Below are 20,142 nucleotides of genomic sequence, written 5' to 3' on the forward strand. Positions count from 1 at the left end.
ACAAAATACCTCTATTTGTTCCATTAGTCAAATTTATGTACCACTAGTCAATATGTACAATTCTACCATCAAGCACCACAGACTGGGGTATCCAACCCACAAAGCACTGGTGCCCGCATTGCCTCCCCCAACGACATCATGGCGGAGCAAGAGGACGTGCTGCGGTCGCTGCTGGACGCAGCCGTGCTGCGTCCTTCCCACCTGGTCTTCATCCAGTCCTACCAGCACGAAGTCGTCACCAAATGCAAGGCCAGTGAGCTGCCACTGAAGCGCTTGGCGAGCCAAATTCTGGCTGAGACTTACCGCTGTCAGTACCGCAGCTCCGAACAGCATTTGCGTGCGTTGCTGGCCGAGGCCTGCAAAGAACTGCCGAAATTCCCGGAAATTTTCAGCCACGTATTGCGAGCCAAGGCTCCGGCGCTTGTGGCTTCCTTCGCTAGTGCGCGTGTCATTGCGTTGCGGCTCTCGTGTGTTGTGCTGGACGCGGCGCTAATCGCTGACTCCAAGCCGGACGCCGCGTGGCTCAATGAGCTGCTAGCGGCACAGAGTTGCCTGTTGGAGGCCACTATTGGAGACAGCGAACGCAGCCAGAAACAGGCACGCAAGGCACCGCTCAAACTGCTCAAGAAGCACGGCCAGACGCTACTGCATAGCTATGTGGACGTGATCACCTCAGCTGAACCTGAGGAACAGCACTATCAGCTGTGGTTCGTACTGAGCCTGAGTGATCTACTGAACAAGGAGACGCAGGAACTAATGTGGAACAAGTACGTCGTCTGGGCTTTTGAGAGCAAGAAACGCACGTTCGCGCCGCTGGAAAAGAGCGATGCAAGGTTTAAAAACTTGAGCTACGGACAATTCGAGGAGATTATCATGCCGCCTATGGCTAAGATGCTCAAGAAGGCGCCCGACACGGTCATTGAAGCTGTGGGTGCGTTCGTACACGCCACACCGCTGGACTTTGGAAGATACGTGAGTGACTTCTTCCAATCTGTGCTGATCTCCAAACTACGAGCGCCGAAGGACGATGTTCGCGCCCTTGCAGTTGCGTTGGCCGGGGCCCTGACTCGCTCGTTCCGTCAGAGTGAACACATGAAGGAGTTTGTGGCTGTTATGGGCACCTTGTTGGACGGCAAACACGGCATCCTCGCCCAGTTCTACCAGCGTGAAGTCGCTTTCGCTGTACTGAATGACGCTGCCGATGCCGCGATGGTGCAGTTGGATGCTTCGGAGGTGCAGGAAATTGCGTCTGTTGCTATTGCGTCTCTACTCAAGGCTGTGGGCAAGGAGGCACATGAACAAACGCGCCACCTTGGACTCCTGACTCTCGGCAAGTGGCTTGCGCTTGCCGGAACGGACGAGCTTGACGCTGCCACAGTGACTGCTTTGAAGACAGGGTTCAAGAACAAGCCTGAGCCTGTCGTAGCTGGATATCTCCGCGCATTGGATGTACTCTGCCGCTCTAGTGCCACTGCTGTGGTCCCATTTGCCGATGAAGTTGTTGCTGTGATTAAGGACTCGAACAAGAAGCCCAATGTGGCGCATCTCGATGGTGTGCTGGCTGTTGCAGTCGCTGGTGTAATTGCGTCTGCCAGTAGCGAAATGGACGCTTGCATGGCTCAAGAAGGTGTTGCTGACCTTCTGCTGAGCTCTACGTCCTTCGTTGGACACAGCGTTCGATCATTGTTGAGCACTGTGACGAGCACGTCTCGACAGGCCGCTGCACTGGAGTCTCCAGAGATTTCGGCTCTTGCTGCACTTTCTCGTGCTCTCGTGTGGGTCTTGGCATCGCAGCAATCGGATGCTAGCGAAGCTTACTCTCTGTTAGTGGAACTGCTGTGCTCGTCAAGCCTCACTGTGCGCCAGAGTGCTGAGCGTGCTGTGGAGACGATGTACCAGTCATCGCTGGAGCACTGCGCTGGCCTTGTAGCTGCGTTCGAGAAGAAGATTGATGCTCTTTCTGGTCAAGAGGAGGCCAGCCTTCCGCCTGCAGGCGTGCTTCGTCGTGCGCTGCGCGTACTTGTTCCTGCTGCAATCAGTAAAGCAGACGACACAAAGGTTCAAGTATTCCCATGGGTGCTTTTCCTTGCGCACAACCCATTCCTGGTTGCGGGCAAGAAGGCAGAGGCGTTTTCGCGCGAGTGGCAGTCCATTCGTCGGCGTTTCTTGTCTCCTAGTACTGATACTGCCAAGAGTGAGGATGACGATGACGACGAGCCTCCCAGTGATGCCAGTCTGGTGGACAACTTCATCGAGGAGCATGAGGAAGTTAAGACAGCAGTCGTTGAGTTACTGGCCAATGCTTCTACGGGCAAGCTCTACTCTGCGAGTGCTCTGCAGCGCCTGGCTGCTCAGCGTGCTCTGGCAACTCTGCTCGACTTCGCTGGTAACGGTGAAGGCGAGGATCTTGCGTTGCACGACATAATCGAGGACCTACTGGCTAAACGTCTAGACGATGAACAAATCGATGCTCTCAGCGAAGAGGATGTTGCTATCTGCCAGACGCCGTTTGATGAATTGTACGAACCCAAGAAGGAAGGCGAGGAGGGGGAAACCACTAGCCGCAACAAGCGCGGTGGCCGTCGCGGAAATGAAGACGACCAGTGGGAACAGGAGCTGCGCGAGGAACTTGAACGCAAGAAACGTGCCGAGGAGGGAGCTCAGAAGAAGGTGTACACGCCTGAACAGAAGGCTCAATTGGAGCAGCAACAGGAAGTACGACGCAAAGTCCAGGAGACTCACCGCGTCGTGTCTGCCGTGTTTGAAGCCATTGACATGTTGGCATTAACTCGTCCGGATGAGCTGCATCCAGCACTGCCGTACCTGCTTCGCTCTGCGCGCGTGCTCTTCACATGCCCCCTTTTCGAGTCTGAAGCCTCCAATGCACTGATGGCGTTGGCTAAGGCCATTAACCCGGAGCTACTTCGCTCGAGCTATCAAGACGTAGCAAGTGCCCTGCGCATCGCTTTGGAGTTGGATCAGCTGACGTCTGACAAGGACAAGGCTGCCCACATTGCTGAAGTGGAGGGACTGTTCTTACGTCTTCTTGCAGAGCTGATGGAGTACGTATTCGGCTTCCAGTTCGAAACCGAGGCGGACTTTGACGCGGATGCTCCCTGCAACTTGATCCCTCCGCCGACTCTGCATTTGCTCTTCCCTGTGTTGCGTGATCTGCTTCGCTTTGCACCGGACCTGCGTCGCTGGTCTCTGCCTCTCTTTGCTGTTCATGCTCGCATGATCCCGGATGAGGAAGAGGAAGAAGTAGGCGATGTGGCTGCGCAGCGTCTGCTACGACGTGATATGCTGCAGCTTACGCTGTTGTTGTTGTCCCAGCAGGCAACGGGCAGCGCGCTGCCTATTTCTAACCCGGATTTGGCTCCGGGTAAGTTGCTGACTTCTCTGTGCTTGGGACCCGAATTGACTGCGGCTGAATGGGCCCCTTTGCTTGGCGATGATGGTTTACTCTCTGAGGAGGCGAGTGCACGTGGAGAAGTTCTGACTGCGCTACTCAACGTCGTGCAGAGTGACGAAGGCGGTGAGGAGTTCCGGAACGCTAAGCCCAGCTCACTCTTGATTAGCCGGTTGTACTGCTGCCGCTTTGACTCGGACGAAAAGAACCGTACTCTGGCTAATCAGATCTGGGATGCCACTGGCGCTGCCGTCACGGCGCTATACGCTGGCCCGCTGCTCGTGCTGCTGAACCACACCCACGCTAGTGCGCGTGAAAGCGCATCTCTTGCTCTTGCTGATGGCATGCGTCAGTTCCCCAAGTCGGTGACGCCACTGCTGAATAACCTTAAGACGCAGTTCTTGAGCAGCCAGCCGAAGCCGATTGAGCGCAAGGATGAATTTGGCATTCCTACTGTTCGTCGCCCTGGTGCGCAAGCAGCAGAACTGGACGAGGATGTTCGAACTATGTGTCCTCGTCTTGGTGTCGCTCTGTGCTTGGAAAAGGCTGCGGAAGTTGCTGGCCCCGAGGCGATGTCCAGCGCAAACACCATGGCGTTGCTGACGTTCGTTATGGAGCACGGTCTGGGAGATCCGAACTCGAAGGTGCGTGCACAGATGCGCAAAACTGGTGTGCAGGCTGTGGCTTCGCTAGGTGGTGGCGTGAATACGGCGCCGCTGCTGGAGATGTTCGAACGTTTCCTCGAGACCACGGCTCCGCCAGCGGCTCCTGCAGTTAAGACCAGCGGCGGAAAGAAGGCTAAGGTTGGAACCCACCTCGCTGCGCAGGAAGAGGAGATGCTCCAGCAGAGCAAGCAAGCGCTGTCTATCTACGATCACCAGCGTGAAGGTGTCGTGGTTTGCTTGGGTTCTTTGGCTAAGCACATGGCTCCGACGGATCCGAAGGTCTCCTCCATTGTGGATTCGCTTATCGAAGCACTTGACATTCCGTCTGAGTCTGTTCAGCGTTCGGTCGCTATGTGCTTGTCGCCGCTTATGAGTGCAGTCAAGGACCGCACCACAGGCATCTTGGACGATCTGCTGAAGCGCGTGACTGAAGGCGAAACTTTCGGTGAACGTATGGGCGCAGCTTACGGTGTTTCGGCTGTGGTCAAGGGACTTGGTATCTCTGCTTTGAAGATCCACAACATCATTCCGCGTCTTGAGGAATCGATGAAGACTGGTGGCGCCAATGCCCGTCAAGGTGCCATGCTTGTGTTCGAGTGCTTGAGCCAGCGTCTCGGACTTCTGTTCGAGCCTTACATCATTGTGATCCTGCCCGTGATGCTCAAGTGCTCGGCTGACGCTAGCCCGCAAGTGCGTGAGGCTGCCAGCCACACTGCCAAGGGAATCATGTCGAACTTGTCAGCGCACGGTGTCAAGCTGGTGCTTCCGTCGCTGCTGGGAGCGCTGGAAGAAAGCGCCTGGCGTACGAAACAGTCCGGTATTCAGATCTTGGGCTCGATGGCTTATTGTGCCCCGCGACAGCTAGGCTCATGTCTGCCTCAGGTGGTTCCAAAGCTCATGGCAGCTCTGACTGACTCGCACCCGAAGGTCCGCGAGGCTGGTAAGAGTGCCCTTCGTGACGTGGGTTCTGTGGTTCGCAACCCTGAAATTGCCACCATCTCCAAGGTGCTTCTGGACGCCCTTGAGGACCCTAACCGACACACGGCCGAGGCTCTTCAGCAGCTGCAGTCTACATCTTTCCAGCACTCGATCGACGCGCCGTCGCTGGCTCTTGTGATGCCTATCATCACTCGTGGCCTGAAGGACCGTGCTGGTGATGCCAAGAAGAAGGCTGCTCTTATTGTGGGCAGTATGTGTTCCATGATCAACGACGCGAAGGACCTGGTGCCGTACATGGAGACGGTTCTGCCCAGTCTTAAGACTCAGCTGATGGATCCTATCCCTGAGGTGCGTGCAGTGGCTGCTAAGGCTCTGGGCAAGCTGGTCAAGGGACTTGGTGAGCGTCACTTCGCTGATATGCTGACGTGGCTCCTCGAGGCAATGAAGGACGACGAGGTTGGCCCCGTTGAACGTTCGGGTGCTGCTCAAGGTCTGTGTGAAGTGGTGGTTGCCCTCGGTATTGAACGTGTGGAGCGCGTCATGCGTGAAGATATCCTGCCGTTGGCTCGTCACCCGAAGTACTCGGTGCGTGAAGGTGTGCTGTGGGTCATGGCTTTCCTGCCTCCTGCTCTTGGCAAGCAGTTCTCCATGTTCCTTCGCGAAGCGCTGCCTATTGTGGTGGCGGGACTCAGCGACGAAGCCGAGTCGGTGCGCGATGTTGCCATGCACTCCGGTCACGTCGTGGTGAATGCACACGCACTGTCGCACACGCGCGATCTGCTTCCGAGTCTGGAGGCTGGTCTGTTCGATGATAGCTGGCGTATCCGCCAGAGTTCGGTCATGCTGTTGGGTGATCTCATGTACCGTATCAGTGGCACGCGTGTGGTTGCTGTTGTTAGCGGTGACAACGACGATGACGAAGAGACTTCGGGAAGCGCTGCAGGCGACCGTGCCATCATCAAGTTGCTGGGTATTCAGCGTCGCAATGCTATCTTGGCGTCACTGTACATGATCCGTTCGGACACTTCTGCTGTTGTGCGCCAGAGCGCTCTGCAGGTCTGGAAGAGTGTGGTCGCTAACACGCCCAAGACGTTGCGCCAGATTCTGGAGGCTCTGATGAACGCCATCGTGTCAGCACTGTCGGGTGATAACATGGAGAAGCAGACAATGGCTGGTCGTACCCTTGGTGAGATTGTGCGCAAGTTGGGCGAGCATGTATTACCCGAGGTGGTGCCTATTCTTCGTGCTGGTTTGTCGCCGTCACTTCCTACTGGTCGTCGACAGGGTGCTTGCATCGGTCTGGCTGAAGTTATCGATTGCTGTACGAAGAAACAGATCGAGGACTACGTGGACACGCTCGTTGATGCTGTTTTGGACGGTGTCTGCGATGAGCTACCCGAGGTTCGTGCCTCTGCTGCTCAGGCCTTCGACGTGCTGCACAAGGGCATTGGCTACCGTGCTATTGATGAGACTGTACCGATGGTGTTGGAGCGTATCCACTCTTCTCCGTCGGCTGAGGAGCAGGAGCGAGCTCTTCTTGGACTACAGGAGATTCTTCGTGTCAAGTCTCGTGAAGTGCTCCCGTACCTGATCCCACGTCTACTGGTTATGCCTGTGACTGCATCAGCAGCACGTGCGGTGTCTCGTGTGGCTCAAGCAACGGGTGCCGTGATCCACTTCCAAGTGGAAAAAATCTTCGCTACGTTCTTCGCGCAGTATGTTGAACTGCTGGAAGATGACAGCTCGGATGCTTCAAAGACTGAACTTTCAGAAGAAATCAAACGATCATTGCGTGATGTGGTGCTCGGAGTGGAAGCACCAGGCATTCACTGGTTGGCCATCGAGCTGTGCAAATACTGCGAAAGCGAGAACGTGCTCGACCGTGCTTTGGCCTTTGAGCTTGTGGGCGAGTTCTGCTCGCACGCGACTGTACCGTACGACGACCAGGCTCCGCTGTACCTTAAGCAGATTGTGCTGCACTTAAACGACCAAAACGATGCAGTGGTTCGTGCAGCATCTGCAGCGCTCAAGGGTATGAATGCGACTATTAAACCGGAGCAGTTCGCGCAGCACTTGGACTTCATCCGCCAGTCTATCAACTCGATGGTCAGCGATGCCCGTCACCGCAAGGGTGGAGTGGGCGATGGCGAGTACTTGCTGCCGGGTCTCTGCATTCCGAAGGGTCTAGAGCCGTTCTTGCCTAGCTACCAGTGGGCTTTGATGAATGGATCGCCGGAGTTGCGTCAGAGCGCGGCTGCTGGTCTCGGTGAACTTGTGGAGCTCAGTAGCGCACCTGCTCTTCGTCCGTACCTGATCAAGCTCACGGGTCCGCTTATTCGTATCGCTGGTGACCGTTTCCCCGGTCACGTGAAGGCTGCTATCCTGCAGACTCTGGAGATCATTCTGACGAAGGGTGGGGTGGCTCTGAAGCCGTTCTTGCCTCAGTTGCAGACCACATTCGTCAAGGCTCTGAACGACACTGCTGTGGACGTGCGTGCTCGTGGTGCGTCGGCATTGAGTCTGCTTGTCACGTTGAGCCCGCGTGTGGAGCCTCTTCTTGCGGAGCTTACGGAGCGCTTGCGCACCACGACCGGTGGTGTGCGTGAGGCCAACCTCGAGGCTGTTGCTTCTGTCGTGGATCGTGTGGGTGACAAGCTGTCGGCTGCTGGTCGCAGTACTCTGGAGTGTGCGCTCGAGGAGATGCTCGAGTCAAGTGAAGATGCTCTTCGCGACGGTGCTAGCAAGTGCCTGGCTTCTTGTGTGGCTTCTACCGCGAACAATGGCGACTTGGAGACGGCACAGAAGCAGTTACTCGACTACAGTTTGGCTAACATATCTGCAGACGATCTGCAGGCTCAGCCGTGGCAGCGTCGCCAAAGTGCTGCCGTGTTCACAGCGCTGGTGCTGCACAAGCATCCGGCTTTGCTGAGTGCAGAGGTCGCAGCCCCGCTGACCACTACTCTTGTTGCGTTGGCGCTGGATGAACAGACAGCTGTGCGTAACAACGCGCTCAATGCTATTGGCGCGCTGGTGAAGCGCCAGGCACACGTGGAGGATGTTGCCGCTTTGGTGCCGGTCTTGGTGGAGGGTGTGACGCACAAGAATAAGGACGTGATTCGTGGTGCGCTGCGTGTGGTGAAGCTGACCGCGAAGCGTTCACCGGAGCAAACGCGTGAGCATTTGACTGCTCTTGTGCCTGCTGTCTTCCAGCTTATCAAGAGCAACAACATGGCTGTGAAGCTGCCTGCTGAACGGACACTGTTGTACTTGCTTGAGGTGCACTCGCGTCCTGAAACACAAGCGGAATACCTGCGTAGTGGCGCTGCCGACGCCAAGATCATTGGCGAGTACACTCGTCGTGTGTTGAGCAAGCTGAAGGCGGACAGCGGTGACGAAAGCGACTAAGCTGAATCTACACAGCTCTGCTGAGCTTAGACTATTACCCGATGTCTTATAGGAAGCATGCACGGGATAATTGTACGTCCATTTGATCTGATAAATATTCTGTCTAGCCACCACAACTCAGCGATTCAGTGGGACTGCAGCAGCCTCGAGATCATGTGCCGGTGTAGTTGTTATAGTAGCAGCGGTTGCTGCAGAGCCGTGTCGACGACCACGGCGACGTGGTAGATGATCACCGTAAGAACGCGAGCCTAAAGCTTGCTGCTCGTTCGGCACAGCACAGATTCCTGGCTGTAGAGTAGAACGCAGCAAAATAAAAAGAGATAAGCACAATAGTAACAACAGGACCTAAACTTCTTCCACGAACGTACCCAACGCCATCGTATGACCATTGAGATCGCCACTGCAAACGCAATAACAGTAGCAGCAACTGTGATGGTAAAGCAGTCCCCATTGTCGAAGCGAAGATAAAACCTCTGCCACAAAAGCAATGACGCCGAGCACAATATCCCTACATCAAATAACCACATTTCACTCTGTTAGCATATTGCTCGCATGGCACGACGTCAGCTACAATACGTCCGTACCAGTGACGAACAGTAAAATTCCAGGCATCATCCCGATCCAAAAGATCATCTCTCTCGTCGGGTTACCGAGCTGCAGATACACTGCAAACAGCGTACCCAGAAGAGCGCAACCGAGTGCTACCGATAATATCCAAATCATCAACGTAGGTATCAGCTCCCCACTATGGCGGTGGCACAGCACTGCTCCGTCCTGCATATCCACGACTGTCGTGGTCAGATTCGTCCCAGGACTACAAAAAACCACGAAGCATATACAAAATTGTCAGCACTCTGGGCCAACTCGACCAAAAATCAATAATAACAGTGCATAGCTCCCTACACATTCATCTTGAACGAGTCGTCAGCGCAGAATTGATTCCACGACTTCGAGTCGGTGGACCCCTCGCCCACAACGTAGACATTCTGTAGCGACGCATGAACGTCCGGGTCTTCTCCAAACTGCAGCCAATGGCGCCGCAACAACGCAAAGAAGAGTGAAGTGCAGACAGCCATGCACAGCAGGATCTGGTTGGCGTTCGGCAGTCCGAACTGCCGGTGGTGGCGGCGCCTCATCCTGCTCTGAATGAGTAGTGGGCCAGGTCTCCAATAGCGCTGTGACGTCGATGAACGAGAGTAATGGTAATTTTCCTAACCCCTAAGCGTAAATATTGGGCCAAACGTGGGTAAACACAAACTGTACTTCGTATTTGTAAATGAAACATGTCACAGAGGATGCTAAAATATCGTGTAATTCTGACTAGTCTGACAAAGTGTCCCCCAACGTCCTCTAAAGTCTATCAAGAGTAGTATTTGCATTCATCGTGCTCTACAGGAGTGTCTTATTCTTGACGAACTTATTCGACGCGACTGAACTCCGTGGTGTTGGTGCTAGGACGGTAGAACACGAACGAGTAGTCGGCGTGGAATGGACCAGGGTGGAAGACACCAACGGAAGAATACCCAAGTTGGTATTGCTCTGTCGAATCACCCAAGATCAGCACGTCCGGTGCTGGGAAGAGCTGGAGCGACGAGTCAAAGTCCCAATTGATCGGATTCGCCATGAGCGGCAGTGGACATAAGTGCGCTTGGTCGATGAGCGTCTTCGCCAACTGAAAAAAAGGCGAACATCAAGTCAACACCATCAACGACCACATGAATGACAAAGCATTACACCGTACATGCTTGGAGATATCCTTTTGAGAAACCGACTGGACAGCTTCTCCATCTTCACCCATCTCCGCTTCTTCTTGTTCACTGGGCATCGGTGGCAGGATAGCATGTCGTTGCATCTTTTGCTGCAGGTCATCACGGAAGATCACGATATCTTGAGTGTAATACCGGATCCGGCACGGATTAGTGCTGCAGGTGACGTTCGGGCCTTTGCGGATGAGTTCGCGAGTGCACAGATCAGGAAGCTGTCCACAACAAACACTTAGTAATGATACTACGCTAAATCAAAACTTGTGCTACTCACTGGGTGGCGTGGGAATGCGCTTGACGAGCCCGGATCATTCGGTCCGGGTACCAGAATGAACCGCGAGTTTTCAGCGATGCCAGGATATTTCAGAATGAGGTTTCCGAGCTCCTCTAAGTACTCACGCAGATCTTGCAACGAGTTGGATCCTGCACCTCCACCGATAGACGTGGACATGAAGTCGCCCATAAGGATGAAAAGCGTGGGCTGAACACTCTCCAGACCCTGGAAAAGCTCATCCAGCTTGCTCATAACCTGAGGATCGTCCAGATGAACGTCCGACAGCACAATGAACGTAGCGTGGTGATCGCTCGCTTCCAATTCTCGAATCTGCTCCCGCTGTTGAGCTGACACCTCCACACCCAGTGGATCAATTCCTCCCAAGACTTCCAAAGACGCTTCTTTGGTCTCTGGAGGTGGGAAACCCATCGACTGTACAGCAACATAATTAATTGCGAAGCCATGACTGTACTAATGCTACAATCCTTACCTGAACATGAAGCACATCATCGATAACTTCACCTTCCACCAGCACCATACAATTGATCGTAAAGAGGCCGTCCGTGTACGCTGCATTGGTCAGGTCGATGATAATCCGCGAAGTAAAGTCTTCCAAGTAGAATCTTTTACGCTCATCCTGGCCCAACATGCCAATCACACGACGCACTCCACTCACACCCAGCAGCGATTCAATACGCGATAACTGTATGGCACAATACTCGAATCAACAAAGAGTTCTGCATCCAGACCAGTAATTTCAGCCCCCCTACCTCCATGTACTCCGTTGTGTTCGCCACTGCAGCTGATGGCGGTGCAAACAGTCGATTCCGCTTGACACGGAGATCTACAGACATGAATCTGTTCCTCAGTAGCTGAATTCTCGACTCTGGTCCAGCGTGGAGTCGGCGGTGGGCGTCTGCTCTCAGCTCGTACGAGTTGTTGTGCGTGTTGAAGTGCAGTCTGGGAGTGTCGAAGGCACCAAATACTTGAATTTGTTCGTAGTCATTCTCAGCAGAGACTGCCAACAGCGTGTCCAGGGCGCTCTCCAAAGCCTCTAGCGTCACCACCGATGACGTCACTGAACAGTTCAAACAGAATTGATTTTAGTCGTTTTAGGTAGTTTTGAAAGTGTTCCAAAGCGTTTACGTACTCTTGCTACGGTCGATATTATTCTTAATGGCGTAGATGACATCTTCTAGCTGTGGTGACGCCTCACTAAAAGCAGAAGAGAAATTGATGAGCGTTAGTCGGAGGGATCGGATTACCGCAGAGATCGACTTCAAATTGATCGTTTCGAGCCGCTACTAGTGTTTGGATGGTCAAACTCGACAAGCAACATTGTTAGATGCATACGCACTTGGTAAGCTCATCGGTGAGGCGTCGCAGTGCGTCGGCGTGGAGTGACAGGCCCTGCAACTTGCACGCGCGCAAAACTCGCTTGGACGCCATATTTTTCCCGCGGTTTTTGTGAAAGAGATAGAAACGGTGTCGAATGTACCCATGTACCGATGATTAGGTACATCAGTAAATGTACGTATGAGTACAATGGTTACATGGCATGTTGCAGTTGCTGTGCGATTCGGTCGTAGTATTATTTAAATATGCAGTCTATGGTTGAACGAGGTGTTGTATGTAAAAGACACTCCTTGTCCGGATTGTCAAAACTTGGAAGATTGGCTACGATGGGCCACCGGCTAGTAGGTCTGGTTGCCGCCCTGGCCAAGTCCCAGCACGTAGCTCATACCCTGTGCGTCACGCACGGCGGACGAGTCTCCCATCGCTGCTGACACGCGTGAAAAGGTGTTCCAGCATTGAGCACTCTGCGGTCTTGCACTTAGCCTGTGGAATAAGCAAACAACGTAAAGTTAGGACTATGGTACACGCCAGTATGAATGGAGCTTCGTGTCTGTACCGTTCATTAAGAAGAAGCTTTGCGAGCCGCAGGTCATCACACTTGCTAGCACTGTAGACATTACAAGTTAGAGATCATTGTCCACCAGTCAAGACACAAGTGGCCGTACCACTCGATGAGAAGTTGCTCTACCACGTCTTGGTCTACGTCAGTTCCGCCAAGAAGTCCAAGCTTTCCGCGCACCGGCAACAGCGCTTCGGTTGCATCTTTAAATCGCGCCTATACGGGCAAAACCTTGGCATCAAATGGTACTAAATAAAAGAAAACACTAGTACGAACCTCTGCAAACGCCTGAAATCCGCGGCAGACGCTTTTGTATACCTCTTCCAGTTCACCTACAATTACCAATAGTTGTGAGCATTCATTGTGAAGTTTCGGTTCACTGGATTAAGAGAATCACGATATTCACCTGGAATGGGAGGATAGCTGAACTGGAATGGAGTACTACCAAATTGAGTCTCAAAACGATTGGTGTCAACGGCAGCCTCTGCAGTTAGCGGCTCAATCGGAGGCGTAGTGCCTGATGATACGCACGCCAGGATACTCTGTTCATGCAGAGGTAAACGTTAAGTCAATGTCTGAATCCACATAACCTCGACTGCTTACGTATCGAAGGACTCTTGCAAGAGGGTGAAGGCGCACTTTCGACACTTCATTTGCCTCTGAGTCTGAAGTTGGCAACACAGCGGTCCAATTTTCGAGGAGCTGGTTGCCTAATTCAGTCGTATCCTGGCCTGCAAACCGCAGCCTCCAGTAGAGCTGACTGGCATCGCAGAGCGTGGGTACTGCGTGAGGAGCGCCGTCGGGCTGGTACGGGAGAATATTGACCTCCAGCATCTTGTTGATGCGATCATAGTGACCCAAATCCAGCATGTACAGCGCCCATTGAAAATACAGATGTCGCTCCAGTGGTCCACCATTGTCGAAGCCTGCCTTGTATTGGTTAGCGTAACTCGCTCCGTGATTAGCGTTGCCTCGTGCTTCTAGGACGTGTAGCATGGTGTGCACTACGACATAGTACAATACCAAATATCGTTAGCACAACCCCAACATCATCAGCAGTCATCACTATTCTCCACTTACACGCCCAGCGATCATTTCCGTTCATGGATAACGTCTTCTCCGCCAGACCCTCCGCAGCATCCAGCCTTCCAGCAGCCTGCATTCCGTACGCTTGCATACCCAGCAAGAGGCTGTACCCAGTGTCATTCGGTGACCAAGACGGCAGTCGACGTGTCACCGTCGCCAGCATGTTTTTGTAGTCGCTGCAAAGAATACAGGCAATATTTTCCACGTCAATAATCAAACTCAACATTACCATCAAAGCCCACTCACCCAAGGAAAAGGTAAATATCATAGCAACAGCGTAAAGCCAGCAGATCTGTCTGGTCATGAAGCAAGATGGTCTCGTACACCGCAGCAGCCTCATGATGGCGACCGTGTACCATCGCGTCCAGCGCCTGCACGTGCATCTTCTCGCTCACCGTCGATTCTCCTGCAATTGCAATTCACTGTCAGTCCTATTGGAGCATTTCTAAAAATCGTCATTACTTATCTTCACCTTGTTTGGCAATTTTCGTGGCCATTTCGAGTCTGGTCGCTGCGTCAACTGCGTCCTGGTGCATGAGCGGCGCGAGGCACTGACTGGCGCCCACGAGCACGTGGCCCATAAGAAATGGCGCATCGTCTTCCAGCACCTGCTGCAGCATGAACTTGGGGTGCGAGTTCATGCTCACATACTACCTCTCAGTTAGAAACATTTTAGAAATATCACAACTGTATCAACACGTACATCTAGCAGCGCCAGGTCGTAGGCCTGCTGCTTGCTCGTGCTGCGGCTCAGCGACGTGTTACGCGCACCCTCGAACTCACCAATGCCGAAGATTGAGCCCAGTAACGACATGGAGCGCGTCGAGCGCCCCCGCAAAAGCGGAGCTGCTCCACGGCGAAGCATGACCAATTTGTTGAGTGTGTTGTGCGGTGAAAATGAAGTGTACCCGATTATTGGTACGAGTTTTTCGTTTTGTCAATTTTGTTGCCTTCGGTGAGTCAGGTGCAGGATGTAGGAAATTTCGGAGGTGGACTTGGATGACGAACGGAGAACAATGGAGGATCGGAAGTGGTAGGGTGATTGCATTTCCATTTTATTTAATGACCGCAATTGTGGGTTTCAACACGCTACAAATACGAGACTTTTGCACAACTATCGACGCTTTCTTTCGCGTCGTTCACTAACACAAACATGTCTTGGACATCTTTTGGACAGGGACGGAAATCTTCTTCACATCATGTGCATGTTGGGCCAGGACTGCATGTTGGAATCGCCGCTCTGAGCTTGGCTGGTGGGTGCGGGCTGTGTGCCAGCGTTTGCCTCGGAAGACATGTTCTCCAAGAGATCGTCCCACGGAGCTGCCTGATTCGTGCCACTGGTTTGATAAGACTCACCGGCTCGTGGAAAGGCTGCTGGCGTAAATCCACCCCTTTGCTCATGGACAGCGCCCTCATGGGCGACAATGCCTGGGATCATTTGCTGTTGCTGTTGCTGATGTTGCAGTACATTAGCGTATCCCATTCCTGACTTGTCCGACTTGACGTCGGAATATGGCGACAAACTTGATGGACGTAAATACGGCTCAGACGAGTACTGCTGCTGCTGCTGGCTGTAATCAAAAGCGGAGGTTGATGACGCTGGAGGAGAGAGGCGACCAAATTGTGGGTACTGAGATTGGTCCATTGGAGGAGGCTGGAGACCGAAGCGGTTTACTTCCACGTTCGCCTCGGGCGTGCGCATCTTCTTCACGGGCCGCTGCTCGGGCTGCTGTAGAAGTGCTGGGATAGACGGTCCAGTCTCCTGCTGGTTCTGCCCCAGCATAGAGGACGAATACAAAGGCGTGGTGGAGCTCCACGACGCCGAGACGACAGTGTTGTCGGCTGGCGTTGATCCCAAAATGGACGGCATTGGCGTAATACTTGCAGTGTTCGCTGGAGACGGATGGTGGCTCCACGACAGAAGCTCATCGAATTGTCCATTACGCAGTAGCTGCATCGCGCGCTTGCGTTTCTTGGCATCGGAGACGTCCAGTCCCATGACAGGTTGGCCGATTAGCACCGCGAATTTCAAAAAGTTGCTCACCCAGAACTGCTGAACTGCGAGACGTAAATGTTGTGTCTCGACTAAAGCACCTTCATCCGTATTGTTTTCACGTCGGAATTGGTCCACCAGCTCCTGTCGGAAGATTTGTTCCAAGCTTGAAAGTTCGCGCTGTCTCCGCGCGTGGTCCATTTGATCGAATTGCAGCGCCTTCTCGCCCTTGCCGGGCTTTGTCACCCTAAACGTCCGCTTACCCAGTGCATTCTTCTGGAACTTCTTAGACAACCTCATAGTCGAACAGTTGAGCATTTTGGCAAGCACCAAACGAATTGGCGTGCCGTGTGCCAGTGGCAAAGCCTGTCGGTCGAACTCGCGAAGGATGCCGTCGATGAACTTCTCTTCAGGACGAGTCCACTTTCCACTGCGTGGCTCGGGTCGCATCATCATGTTGATGGTTGGCGAGATTGCTACCTGATCTAGTGGCGCTGCGCAGGCCGGACAAGCGTCCAGTGGCCATACGTGAACGCAGCGCGAATGAAAGAGGTGATTACAATTCGGAGCTACGAGAACAGGGTCGGGATACTGACAGACATCGCACATACGCTCTATAGGCATGGGAGGCCCTGCACGGACCTCAGATGCGGTTTGAATGCGGTAGTCCGAAGGCTGTTGGTAGGCCATGATGGGCTTGTGTTCCATTGGAGACTCGGCATAGGGGAACTGGGAGATGGCGACGGGCGTACGGCTAGGCTGGTAGTACGTTTGCTGTGGCGTGAACTGCTGCTGAAGCTGCGACTGCTGGTAGTAGACCGGGGCCTCGAGCGTCGGCCGCATGCTCGGGGCTGGGAGGCGATCGCCACCTCCAGCCTGATGGTTGTACTGATTGCTGTATTCGTATTCGGGCTGCTGGTGCCCACCACTTGGCTGCATCCTTGAATTCTTGAAGACTGACTCAAAAACTGATGCTGGAGCTTCACAAATCATAAACACTGAGGGGAGGGACGGAGGATCAACGACCTGCACGGGCAGTTGTCGTTTTGGATACGAACAAAACTTGACAAACGCCGCGTGTTCCAGCGGTGCGAAGCTTTTGAGCAGTAATGGATGAATTCGAGAGTGAGGCTCAAGTGGGCACGTCCTCGATGGGGAGGAGCCGAGTGGTGGCTGGCTCAATTCGGCAGTGGCAGTATCAGGCGATACAGTACTCCAAGGATCGAGAAGGTCCAGGATTAACTCCTCGTTTTTGTTGTGTCTTGCGCTTCCTTTCCCCTTCTGGCGTTGGTGCTCAGCAATGGAGCCTCCTGTGTTGGCGGGGTTAAGGAGAAGCCGCACAATCGCGTTCGCAGTATGGGGCGATTTGCTGATGCCGCGCGATTGTATTTGTACGCTCGCCGAAAGTGCACACATTTTTCACGCGCTTGTTGCCGTCGTTGTTGTTGCGTGACCCGGTGCTGGTCTGCTCCACGACGGCAACGGCTGTTGCAAAGTGGCTGTCCTCGCGGAAAGAGCGTATGTGGGTTACGTCGCATTGAGTCAATGCTAGGTGGGACTGCAAGGGCTAGCTCACTGCATCGGGCGATCGAAGTCGGTAGATGCCACGCCGGACGAAGCGGCGTCGAGAGGACTTGCAAGCTCAGTGCAGTTCGTTGTACATGCATCGAGAGCAGAGCCCGGATGTACGTGCAGCTAGAGTAGCAGACTGCGACTGGCTCGGTAGCAGACGGTCGGACGGCCGATCCTCAATATCGAGTGGGACGGAAAGGTCCGGCAGCGTTTGAGAGCAAGCGCAGGATAGGTCTTCGCTCGACCGCCTGCTGGCAGGCACGTACTCCGCGTCTTCGTGATGATTGAAAGGCTAAGGTTGACAACGATGCACGGGCTGTTGTACGAAAAAGCCCTGGACGCAAGGAATCCTCGGAGGATAGATAGGCTGAAGACGTGATAACGTTCAAGTACATATAGCCAACAATTATGTCGTTTGAGGCAGCAGCTCTCGGTGTAAATCGCCTGGATGTTCAAGTCGATTTTACTAAAATTGCGGAGACTTTGCAAGTTGCAGTTTACCAAGCAAAAGTGTACTGTAAGCTGAGGGATGCTCCCTACCTCACAACTCCCACCATCGCCACGTGATCGAAATTAGGATTCTGCAAATTGGACTTCAAATGGAGGACGCTGACGGATCACTGGTGAGTACAACCCACTGTGATGCAGAAGGCTGCCTGAGACTGTCGGCCTCGACAGCCTCCAACAGCCACGTCAGCACGAGGCACGAATGGCGATCGCTACTTTTTGCGTGGATTGCTTTCGGTGCGCTGCGGCCTTCCAATCGCTAGACGGTGCATTCTCGGCGACGGCAGCAGCTCGCGAGGAATTTCATTTGTGTCCACCTTGGTTGTTTGCGCTGGATGGTATCCACCGAATGTCTCGTAACCAAGTCAGCGAACCGGCTTTGCTATATTCCTCGTTTATGTCTAACAACTCGCCGCCCAGCACCGGGTCACTGCAACGTACCGCAAAGGCTCTGCAGCGTCGCTGCCTGTGAGCCACACAGGCGATGTTTGGCTCTCCAGCTGGACAGCACACGAGACCGGAGCGTTGGATGCGCTGACGAGAGATTAATGCTAAAACTAGCGAATTAGCCGACGGCCGGTTGTTGCTGAAGTCGACATCAACGAGTGTTCAAGCGAGTATTACATCACTTGCTCGACCTTGTCGGCAATTTGCCCGTGCATCTGCAAGTCGCTGGACTCTCTAGTCATGCTGAGTATGGCACTGTTCAATCAATTTACTTGAACCCGTGTACTAAACCTCGAAATGACACCCGAATTGGCCTAAAAGCGACCGCTCTATGTCAGAACGGTGGACGCTTTCGTTTCACCTTCGTTACGAGCAGCAGTAGGGGAGACGCAGCCCACATGGCGGCTAAAATCTCTGTAAACACTCGATTGTTCCTCACTATCCGTGACCAACCTTTTCCGCCCCACAAATCCGCGCTTCCAGCGCAACAGCGTCCTCTTCGGTGCCCGTTGTCACAATCGTGAGGGAAAAGTACAACTTCGCGCCGTAACGCTCCACACGATGACAATCCCGTCACCAATTTACAGACCACAGGCTTGAGTAAAACCCGTGTACGCATTTCCTGTTATCGTGCTTGGCGATCTCAGGTCCACACCGAATTGCGACAAATTCGGTGGGTACGCTACGCACGTTTGCTCAGCAAACTTTGCTGACGAGGCTCCGACCGTCCGACAGACGGGGAACGACGGTTGGTAGCAGCGCAACGAAACGCAGCCTTTACTGTACCATGCATACAAAGCAATCATCTTCCAACCGTCTTCGATGGCACGTAAGTCGCGCAGGAGCCCTGATTTATGGACCATGGGTCGTCAGAAATGCGGGTTGAGCTGCTGGCCGTGACTCAACGAAGTCAGTCATGTGCTCTTCGCCCTTCAATCTTTGCTCTTTGCTGCAGCCACGAACATGACAAAAAAAGTTGAGCTTTATGCACCGAAAGTGTCCACTCTGCTTCTAACGAAGTTGCTGCCTAATATTGACCGGGCCGATGATTGGACGAGAGCTTCAACTTCAAAACCACACGAAATACTTTTGACTTTTTATCACTGATGATAACTAACAATGGTAAATGATCTTGATTACATCATCCGACTCGTTAAAAAAACTAGCCACTTTTTAGTATTAGATCCTCGGCGTTATTGTAGACTGCAGAGGTGAAGTCAAACCACTTGAGGTGTAGGTAAGGAATGCCGTAGTGCTGAACGCAGTAGAGAAACCAGTACAGTAGTACTGAATGACGGGTACTTGTGCAGAACATATCAACTGCCAGTGGTATCTTGACTGAGGAGTCCTGCATTCCACATATTTCCTATTTTTCGATGAGTCGTGCGCACATGCCTTGCCACCGTGGCACTGCCACAGTCCACACGGCATACGTGTACGTGTACATGTAGTGGTTTAGCCACCTTGTAGAAATGGTAAGGTGGAGTGCACTTACCACCAGACGCTAGCAGCGTTACCCTCGGTTGCCACACCGACTTCCTTCTTATACGCTCTTATAAGTGATAAGATCGTATCAATCTGTGACCCTAACCTTTCCAGCCATACAGACAATCCTCTTTGGAGTGATATCCCAAATGGTGATACCCTCTAGTTAAAGAGGTCTCCCGCTGGCTGTCAGTATAGAAGTCAAAGCTACCTCTACCCTCCACATTGTACTTATGAAACATAGTTAACGAGTATTACTATCCAGACATCGTTAACTATAGTGTGTCAGTGTGGTGAGGAGGTCAGTGGTGTAACCACCTACTCAATGGTACCCTTGTGCATGTAGTGAAACAACTCTTGATTGAGATTCCCCCGGATAGTAATAAAACATGGTTTTCCGACGATATCACTACAAAGAGGGTTTTCTGTACTTTTACGTTTAACGGCTCTATTTTACTTCAGTATGGAACATAACCACATGACAGCAAAGTAGGGGGGAGCACTGTTCTGGACAGCACATGAAACTACTATTAGATCGCTTGGCCACGACCTGCGTGTAGATATATGTAACGGGGAACGAACCCCAGTGTACCCAAGTTACATGAAGAGTGACCAGTCACTCTTGTAATACTGGTACATGGTACCAGGGGTTCTAGGAGCCAATCATTGCATCTCTACATAG

The 20,142-nt window shown here is 53.1% G+C and overlaps 5 protein-coding genes across 11 annotated transcripts; 1 reads left to right on the forward strand and 4 right to left on the reverse strand.

Annotated features, from left to right (window-relative positions):
- The first annotated feature begins 84 nt into the window (after positions 1-84).
- On the forward strand, positions 85-8,767 carry PPTG_02536 (hypothetical protein). Its single transcript, XM_008893654.1, has one exon. The coding sequence runs from the start codon at positions 139-141 to the stop codon at positions 8,416-8,418; it is 8,280 nt and encodes a 2,759-aa protein (XP_008891902.1). The 5' UTR covers positions 85-138; the 3' UTR covers positions 8,419-8,767.
- On the reverse strand, positions 8,402-9,676 carry PPTG_02537. 2 transcript variants are annotated; one of them, XM_008893655.1, is made up of 4 exons: positions 9,322-9,676; positions 9,003-9,232; positions 8,787-8,926; positions 8,402-8,706 (listed from the first exon to the last, which is right to left on the reverse strand). In XM_008893655.1, the coding sequence occupies exons 1-4, from the start codon at positions 9,552-9,554 to the stop codon at positions 8,536-8,538; spliced, it is 774 nt and encodes a 257-aa protein (XP_008891903.1). In that variant the 5' UTR covers positions 9,555-9,676; the 3' UTR covers positions 8,402-8,535. The 2 variants fall into 2 exon arrangements, with proteins under 2 accessions (XP_008891903.1, XP_008891904.1); XM_008893656.1 differs by having other exon boundaries at positions 8,402-8,926.
- A 3-nt stretch (positions 9,677-9,679) lies between these two features.
- Positions 9,680-11,914, reverse strand: PPTG_02538. 2 transcript variants are annotated; one of them, XM_008893657.1, is made up of 7 exons: positions 11,813-11,914; positions 11,606-11,670; positions 11,226-11,533; positions 10,946-11,158; positions 10,456-10,887; positions 10,160-10,396; positions 9,680-10,090 (listed from the first exon to the last, which is right to left on the reverse strand). In XM_008893657.1, exons 1-7 carry the CDS (start codon positions 11,902-11,904, stop codon positions 9,836-9,838), a joined length of 1,602 nt encoding a protein of 533 aa, XP_008891905.1. In that variant the 5' UTR covers positions 11,905-11,914; the 3' UTR covers positions 9,680-9,835. The 2 variants fall into 2 exon arrangements, with proteins under 2 accessions (XP_008891905.1, XP_008891906.1); XM_008893658.1 differs by lacking the exon at positions 11,813-11,914 and having other exon boundaries at positions 11,606-11,734.
- Positions 11,915-12,001: 87 nt separating this feature from the next.
- On the reverse strand, positions 12,002-14,348 carry PPTG_02539 (hypothetical protein). 5 transcript variants are annotated; one of them, XM_008893659.1, is made up of 10 exons: positions 14,160-14,348; positions 13,929-14,106; positions 13,703-13,862; positions 13,451-13,632; positions 12,974-13,374; positions 12,777-12,912; positions 12,647-12,702; positions 12,477-12,586; positions 12,368-12,418; positions 12,002-12,294 (listed from the first exon to the last, which is right to left on the reverse strand). In XM_008893659.1, exons 1-10 carry the CDS (start codon positions 14,319-14,321, stop codon positions 12,150-12,152), a joined length of 1,581 nt encoding a protein of 526 aa, XP_008891907.1. In that variant the 5' UTR covers positions 14,322-14,348; the 3' UTR covers positions 12,002-12,149. The 5 variants fall into 5 exon arrangements, with proteins under 5 accessions (XP_008891907.1, XP_008891909.1, XP_008891908.1 ...); XM_008893661.1 differs by having other exon boundaries at positions 12,477-12,702; XM_008893660.1 differs by having other exon boundaries at positions 13,451-13,862.
- A 138-nt stretch (positions 14,349-14,486) lies between these two features.
- On the reverse strand, positions 14,487-16,562 carry PPTG_02540 (hypothetical protein). The gene has a single exon (XM_008893664.1). It carries the CDS (start codon positions 16,440-16,442, stop codon positions 14,649-14,651), a length of 1,794 nt encoding a protein of 597 aa, XP_008891912.1. The 5' UTR covers positions 16,443-16,562; the 3' UTR covers positions 14,487-14,648.
- Between the last annotated feature and the right edge of the window lie 3,580 nt (positions 16,563-20,142).

The sequence above is a fragment of the Phytophthora parasitica genome, assembly GCF_000247585.1.
Source record: "Phytophthora parasitica INRA-310 unplaced genomic scaffold supercont2.2, whole genome shotgun sequence".
Taxonomy (NCBI): domain Eukaryota; phylum Oomycota; class Peronosporomycetes; order Peronosporales; family Peronosporaceae; genus Phytophthora; species Phytophthora nicotianae.

What these genes read in the sequence shown, in the direction of transcription:
- PPTG_02536 (XM_008893654.1), top strand. Translation starts at nt 139, where the DNA reads ATGGCGGAGCAAGAGGACGTGCTGCGGTCGCTGCTGGACGCAGCCGTG.
- PPTG_02537 (XM_008893655.1), bottom strand. Translation starts at nt 9,554, where the DNA reads ATGAGGCGCCGCCACCACCGGCAGTTCGGACTGCCGAACGCCAACCAG. An exon ending in GACTCGTTCAAGATGAATGT is followed by an intron (nt 9,233 to 9,321) that starts GTAGGGAGCTAT and finishes GGTTTTTTGTAG; the next exon opens with TCCTGGGACGAATCTGACCA. An exon ending in TGGTCATACGATGGCGTTGG is followed by an intron (nt 8,707 to 8,786) that starts GTACGTTCGTGG and finishes TCTACTCTACAG; the next exon opens with CCAGGAATCTGTGCTGTGCC.
- PPTG_02538 (XM_008893657.1), bottom strand. Translation starts at nt 11,904, where the DNA reads ATGGCGTCCAAGCGAGTTTTGCGCGCGTGCAAGTTGCAGGGCCTGTCA. An exon ending in TAATATCGACCGTAGCAAGA is followed by an intron (nt 11,534 to 11,605) that starts GTACGTAAACGC and finishes TGAACTGTTCAG; the next exon opens with TGACGTCATCGGTGGTGACG. An exon ending in GCGCATTCCCACGCCACCCA is followed by an intron (nt 10,397 to 10,455) that starts GTGAGTAGCACA and finishes TGTTGTGGACAG; the next exon opens with CTTCCTGATCTGTGCACTCG.
- PPTG_02539 (XM_008893659.1), bottom strand. Translation starts at nt 14,321, where the DNA reads ATGCTTCGCCGTGGAGCAGCTCCGCTTTTGCGGGGGCGCTCGACGCGC. An exon ending in ACGACCTGGCGCTGCTAGAT is followed by an intron (nt 14,107 to 14,159) that starts GTACGTGTTGAT and finishes ACTGAGAGGTAG; the next exon opens with TATGTGAGCATGAACTCGCA. An exon ending in GATATTTACCTTTTCCTTGG is followed by an intron (nt 13,633 to 13,702) that starts GTGAGTGGGCTT and finishes TATTCTTTGCAG; the next exon opens with CGACTACAAAAACATGCTGG.
- PPTG_02540 (XM_008893664.1), bottom strand. Translation starts at nt 16,442, where the DNA reads ATGATTTGTGAAGCTCCAGCATCAGTTTTTGAGTCAGTCTTCAAGAAT.